General features: G+C 55.7%; 1 protein-coding gene across 6 annotated transcripts; it reads left to right on the forward strand.

Moving 5' to 3' along the window:
• The first annotated feature begins 336 nt into the window (after positions 1 to 336).
• Positions 337 to 4,412, forward strand: TMEM125 (transmembrane protein 125). Of its 6 annotated transcripts, XM_010371860.2 has the most exons (5): positions 337 to 512; positions 1,106 to 1,218; positions 2,070 to 2,139; positions 2,603 to 2,758; positions 2,998 to 4,412. In XM_010371860.2, exon 5 carries the CDS (start codon positions 3,140 to 3,142, stop codon positions 3,797 to 3,799), a length of 660 nt encoding a protein of 219 aa, XP_010370162.1. In that variant the 5' UTR covers positions 337 to 512; positions 1,106 to 1,218; positions 2,070 to 2,139; positions 2,603 to 2,758; positions 2,998 to 3,139; the 3' UTR covers positions 3,800 to 4,412. The 6 variants fall into 6 exon arrangements, with proteins under 6 accessions (XP_010370162.1, XP_010370161.1, XP_010370160.1 ...); XM_010371859.2 differs by lacking the exon at positions 2,070 to 2,139 and having other exon boundaries at positions 2,603 to 2,770; XM_010371858.2 differs by lacking the exon at positions 2,070 to 2,139.
• The last annotated feature ends 2,430 nt before the right edge of the window (positions 4,413 to 6,842 follow it).

Genomic DNA, 6,842 nt, shown 5'->3' on the forward strand with positions numbered 1-6,842 from the left:
ATCTAGCAGGGGATGACAGGTAAATGCATAATAGGCAATTAAGCACATTGCAGTAAGAGTAGTTGTTGGGGAAGCACAGGGACCATGGGTGCACCCAAGAGGCACCTAAACCAGCCTGCAAATCAGGGAGGGCTTCCTGGAGGAGGTGGCATCTCAGTTGAAGAATGCAAGTCGCCCAGACTGAGGCTGGGGAGTGGCAAATATCCCAGGCAAGAGAGAACTCTTGAGTTCAAAAACTGGAAGGGCAGAGAGGAGGGCAGGGTGCCAGTGGCAAATGACTGACCTGGTGCATGTGGCAGAGGCTTTATGAGCCTTGTGAAGGAGTGTGGCATTTATTCTGAAGTGTTTATTCTGGGAGCTCCTGTCTCCCGCCTGAAAGGCCTTCACCTCTCCTCCCTTTTCACTCAAATCCTGCTTCCCCAGTAGGATCCAATCTGTGGGGCAAGCCAGGCGCTGGAGAGAGAATGAGCGAAGGGCTTTTGGAGGCTCCAGCCTAGGGCCAAGGAATGGAGGTACTGGGACTGTGTTTGTGGTCTGCTGGTGTTGGAATTTGGGGCTAAAGCTAGGTTTGAGGTTGGCGTTGGGTTTGGGGGCTGGATTCAGGAACAGGAGTCGAGGTTCGGGCTGAGCATGAGTTTGGGATCTAGGACCTTGGTCCAGAATTTGAGTTGGAGTCAGGAGTTGGGAGCTGAGACTTCTAGCCAGATTTGAGGTTGGATTTGGAGTTGGAACTGGAATTGAATTTGGAAATGGGGCTGGGGGTTGGGGCTGAGATGTGCGGCAGGAGCTGGGGCAGGGGTGGAAGCTGGGAGTTCTAGCTAGGGTTTGCAGCTGCAGCTGGAGTTGGGAGGTGGTTTTGAAGCTGGAGCTAAAGTTAAATCGGGTCGGAGCTGGGGAATGGGTTGGCGCCCAGACTCTGGGGAAGATAGACAACATTCCTCCTGCTGCCCAGGTCGGCGAATTGTGTTCCCAGCCCTAACAGCAGCGGACAGAAGCCCCTCCCTTCCCGGGAATGCCTCTGCCCAGCAGAAAGAGCAGTGCCACGTCAGCCAATCCGCTCAGGCCCTGCCCTGGAAACGACACCTGTTCATCCTCCTCCCCTCAGGCTCACCTGAGTGCAGGTTAGGCAGGTGAAGTGTCTCCCCGGAAACCGAGCTAGAGTGCCCCACCTGCTCAGCCCTGCCTTCTCAGATCGGATCCAGCACGTCCAGGCTTCTCGTGAGTTACCCATTGTCCCCCCACACCCCACCGCCCCTACGTTCTCCCACTCGCTTTTCCCCTGAGAACCTCCACCCTGCTCCCAGCCTGGCCCCCGCTGTCTCAGCACACCTCTGCAAGCACTTTCAGACCAGTGAAGTCACAGCCCAGGGGAATGCTGGGACAGACTCCATGGCCACGCCCACCTCCCCCACTTCCTTGGGGGCATTGGAACCAGCCCCTGCCCACCTGGGGGGTAGGGGTCAGCCTCTGCAGAGGAGTCTCCGGGAGGACAGATACCTTGTCAGGATGTAACCTGTGTACAGCCACATAGTAATATTCCCAGAATGACCCAGGACCTACGTCTTCTGCCCTGTCCTGCTTTGGAGGGGTAACATCGTTTTCATGTATTCAAAAAGCACACTTTGAGCATCTATGCAGGCTCTAGGCCCCATTGGAATTCTGAAACGAAGATGTCAGGTGGCTCATCCCCACCCCTCAAGATAAATGTTATTGTCCTCGCTTTTCAGATAAGGAGACTGAGGCTGTAGATGAACCACTCAGGCTTCCTGGCGCCTCCCCTAGACCCCTCTCCTGGGCTCTGCAGGGCTCTGGACTGACTAACTCCCACCCACACTTAGCACAGGCATCAGCCTGCTTGCTTCTGTCTCTGTCTCCTGCTGCAGAGTGGGGCTCCTTGAGGGCAGGGACCTCATGTGCTTTATTTTTGCCCAGTGTGAGACTTGCTGTCCTCTGGAAGACAGATTAAATCAGCAGCCACTGTTAGGTGCCTGGCCATGCTCCTACCGGTGGGAAGGACTGGAGCTGGGGTTCAAATCCAGAGCCCTCTTTTTTCCTTTGCTCTACTTTAGAGAAATCGTGGAGGAGGATGGCATGAGGGAATGGCGAGTGTGGAGAAGAGCAAGGGGAGCAGAAAGACCAGTGAGGAGGTGGAGGCGGGAGCTGTGGATACAGGAGCAGGGAACTGGCTAAAGAAGTGTTTAGAGGTGGAGCCCTGGGGACAAGATGTGGATTAGATACTGCAGAGGGAGGAGGAGCTGACTGAGAGGGCGGTGATGGCATGCCTGAAGTGAGGAACGCAGGAGGAGCAGGTTGGAGTAAGATAACGAGCTTGAGTTGGGACCTGTTGCATCACAGGGATATCAAAGTGACAAGTGACTCAGGAGGGAGATGTAGGTTGGAGAGAGGAATTTGGGAACTGGCAGCTTCTATCACCAAACTCATGGCTGTGGGATTGGATGGGATGTTAGGGGAGGGAGGGTGTTAGGGGTCTGGTCCTAACCCGCAGAGAAGAAGGAGACACAGCCCTAAAAGAGAAGTGTCAAGATCAGTCAGGCTTCTGGTTCCAGAAGGGTTAAGTCGTAAGCACCCTCCATCCCCACAGCTCCCCGCCAGGAACCAGCGGTGACAGCTGAGGCCATGTGAGTAGGATCCTGAATGAGGCTTTATCTCTGGCTGTTGGTCCCATCGTCCACCGTGGCACCAGCTCCCTCAGCCAGCCGGGATGGGACCAGCGACTGAGACAGCCAGAGGCAGAGAGGTCAGGACCTGGGTGAGGGGATTCCCTGGAGGGTTTTGGGGGGTACTGTATGGGCAGGATACTCTTCTGCGGTCATTGGAGAGCCATTTCCAAGGGACAGTGCTACAGAGGGGGCTTTCCCAAGGGAGATTCGGGGGGACACCGGGGTGGATTCTCAGGGGTCATCCCCAAGGCTCCCCAGGTGGGACCATGGGGGACAGGTGGGCTGGGAAGGTAAGACTGTGATTCTTCCCCTACAGGTGAGGGTGACTATATCCTGGACTGTGAGAGGAATGGGACTCTGGGCCTGTAGCTGCCAAGCAGGTGGCAGGTGCTCCAGGCTGTGATCTGCACCCGCTGACCCCTGACGCTGACCTACCCTGACCTCTGCCTGACCAAGCCATGTCTGAACAGCAGGCTCAAGCCCCAGGGGGCCGGGGGCTGCCCCCGGACATGCTGGCAGAGCAAGTGGAGCTGTGGTGGTCCCAGCAGCCACGGCGCTCGGCGCTCTGCTTTGTCGTGGCGGTGGGCCTCGTGGCAGGCTGTGGGGCGGGCGGTGTGGCACTGCTGTCAACCACCAGCAGCCGCTCAGGTGAATGGCGGCTAGCAACGGGCACTGTGCTCTGTCTGCTGGCTCTGCTGGTTCTGGTGAAACAGCTGATGAGCTCAGCTGTGCAGGACATGAACTGCATCCGCCAGGCCCACCATGTGGCCCTCCTGCGCAGTGGTGGAGGGGCCGATGCCCTCGTGGTGCTGCTGAGTGGCCTCGTGCTGCTGGTCACTGGCCTGACTCTGGCCGGGCTGGCCGCTGCCCCTGCCCCTGCTCGGCCGCTGGCCGCCATGCTGTCTGTGGGCATTGCTCTGGCTGCCTTGGGCTCGCTTTTGCTGCTGGGCCTGCTGCTATATCAAGTGGGCGTGAGCGGACACTGCCCCTCCATCTGTATGCCCACCTCCTCCACCCACAGTGGCCATGGCAGCCATAGCAGCATCTTCAGCATCTCAGGACAGTTGTCTGCTGGCCGGCGTCACGAGACCACATCCAGCATCGCCAGCCTCATCTGACAGAGCCAGAGCCCTTCTTCCCACACCAGCCTCAGCGTCCCCAGAGCCGAGCCAGGGTGTGAGTGCATGTGGATGCTGAGTATACGTGAGTGCATGTGTGCCCCCAGGCTGGGTCAGCTCTTCTGTGGATTGCAGAAGAGTGGTGCAATGTGATTAACAGCCCATGTGTTCCTACACATCCACATCATGGGAAGGTTCATGCGTGCCTCCTTGGAACTGGGTGTTTGTGTCCATGGAACTTCCTGTCTGTATCTCAGGTCAGTAGACGCAGATGAAGACTCTCAAGCCCCATTTCCAAAACCCCTCAAATCCAATCCTGTCCTGTAACATCCATCAAAGATTTCCATAGGGGTGACTGGTGTCCACCCAAGACTGCATCAGTGCCTGCTCATTGAGGAGAGTAACTGCTGCCAGGCAGAAAGAATATGGGCTGTGCAATGAGACAGACCTGGCGGGGACTCCCCCGTTGAGCACTAGCAGCTGGAGGAGTTGGGAGTATGTGGCTATCATGGTTGTGTTCATCGATTGTGGGGATGAAATGTCATTGTGCATGGAAGGCGGGGCTCGTGGCTGATGTGCAATAAAATGGCGGCTGCTGTTGTCATTGTCTCCATCTCAGGATCTCACCTCAGAGACCCTTCCTCCCCTACCCCAAGCCCCGCCCCATCCAAAACGAACTCCTCACTCCTATCTCAGCCTCATGAACGGTGCCTTGAGGGTCTCCTCAGTCAGGCCTGTAGTTTCTCCTGTTAGGTAGGGAGAGGACGGACTGGATGCCAGCCTTGGGAAGGTGGTTGGTTTCCAGTCCCAGGGAGAGGTGAGGGACCTGAGTCCTTCACATTTGCTCACATGCTGGTTCAGGATGAGGCCTTACGTGTTTGGTGTTATCAGCTGGTTTCTCTGGCAACTGCACCTCCCGTTGGCTGTGCCTCAGCGGATTCCCTGAGGGCGACTGGGAGGCTACAGCTCCCTACCCCACCTCTGAAACCAGAACATCCTGCATCTGGGCAGTGGCTGCGCCAGCTGGCCTGCTCTAGGTTCCTGGTCATGGGAGAGGTGTTTCAAACGCCCTAGGGTGGTAAGGGTCACTTCCTGCTTGGAGTCAGCCCTGGGAGGATCCCCCCTCTGTAGCATGCAGTGCCATTTCCTGGGTGATGGAGATCCACAAGAAGCAGCACTCAGGTGTTTCATCACTTCCTGCTTCTCGAGGTGCAGACTGCATGAAGCCCGTGGAAGATGCCCAGAGAGGCAGGGAAATGAGACCTGTCTTCAAAGAGATGTTACGGTACAGAGGCTCTGACAACAAAAAGTTGACTTTCGGCAGGCAACGTCAAGGATGTCTCCTGGAGAAAACACTGGGCTGACAGATGAGGGGAAGAGTGTTGCCAATGGAGGGAGGGAACAGTGTGAACAGACCCGGGAGAGAAAGACAAGGCGTGTCCCAGAACGCCAAGGACAACAGAAATGGCTCCCCTGGGTGCTCCAGGGGTGCCTCATATCCACCATATTCCAAACTGACCCTGCTCCTCTCATCTTGAACGAGCTCCTCTCTCTCACCCAGAAGTGCCATGCTCAGGGGGCATCTAGGTTAGAGATTCGGTGTAGTGCTAGATGGCACCGTCACTGTCTCCTCACCAAGTCCAGTGACAAATCACCAACTCCTCTGGTTTCCCTCACACAGATTTGTCTGGCAAGTCGTATCTGCATGCTCACTGCCCAGAAGGGACCCTCTTCATCCCTGCCTGAGTGGCACATCAGCCTCCTTCTCTCTCCCTGCTTCTGCTCTTTTCTCCTCTTCATTCCCCTTCCCCTGGCCATGCACACGCACATCCCTTGAGCCAGAGTGATCATCCTAAAGTTAAAACGAAAATGTGCCTCAGAGCCTGTCTGTGGCTGCCCACCCCTTCCAGGCTCCCTAACCTGGTTTGGTCCCACTCAGAAAACCCCATGAGCAGCCCGCTGAGCTATTCCCACCAACTCCCCAGGCCCTCTCATTTGTGCCAGCCTTTACATGTTCTGTGATCTTTGCCTTCTCGTCCTTCAAGATCCAGTTCTCCAGGGATCTTCCTTGGCCCTTAGACCAGTGAGTTTCCCTCTTTCTATGCCCACAGCACCCTCGATTGTAGACCCATCTGCAATTATTTCTTTTTGTGCCTATCTCCTTGATCAGGTGAGCTCGTCCTAACCAGACTGGCATTGTGCTCATCTGCTCATATGGTCATCCCTTGCTCCCAGCATAGGCCTGACACAGAGTAGGTTCTTTTTTTTTTTTTTTTTTGAGACAGAGTCTCCCTCTGTTGCCCAGGCTGGAGTGCAGCGGCAAGATCTTGGCTCACTGCAACCTCTGCCTCCCAGGTTCAAGTGATTCTCCTGCCTCATCTCCTGAGTAGCTGGGATTACAGGCGTGTGCCACCACACCTGGCTAATTATTGTATTTTTAGTAGAGACGAGGTTTCACCATGTTGGTCAGGCTGGTCTTGAACTCCTGACCTCATGATCCACCCACCTCGGCCTCCCCAAGTGCTGGGATTATAGGTGTGAGCCACCGCGCCCAGCCAACACAGAGTAGGTTCTTTATTGGATGGATGAAGGACTCTGGCATGGCCAGATGGCAATGTGTGTGCAAGGAGCAAGGAGAGACCCACCTATAACTTGGAGGGGATAGGGAAAGTAGGCCACTGCCCCTGTTGGCCCTGAATCTGTCCCTCCCAAAGCCCTATACTCTCTACCGCAGTTGTCACTCTTCCTGAGTTCCCAAGAGCAATCGATCACTATGACCCACTCCTGGCCTGATATGGGACTACAAAATGTCCTGCTTTCCTGTAATATGGGGAGAAATACCTTTTCCTTTCATCTGAGACAGAGTTAGACTCTTGTAATTCTCACATTATTTCTTTTTTTTTTCTTTGAGATCGAGTCTCCATGAGTCACCCAGGCTGGACTACAGTGACGTGATCTCTGCTCACTGCAACCTCTGCCTTGCAGGTTCTTGTGCCTCACCCTCCCGGGTAGCTGGGATTACAGGCGCATGCCACCTTGCCCG

This window comes from Rhinopithecus roxellana, chromosome 12, assembly GCF_007565055.1.
Source record: "Rhinopithecus roxellana isolate Shanxi Qingling chromosome 12, ASM756505v1, whole genome shotgun sequence".
NCBI lineage: Eukaryota > Metazoa > Chordata > Mammalia > Primates > Cercopithecidae > Rhinopithecus > Rhinopithecus roxellana.

Coding starts and splice junctions, on each gene's coding strand:
- TMEM125 (XM_010371860.2), top strand. CDS start 3,140: ATGTCTGAACAGCAGGCTCAAGCCCCAGGGGGCCGGGGGCTGCCCCCG.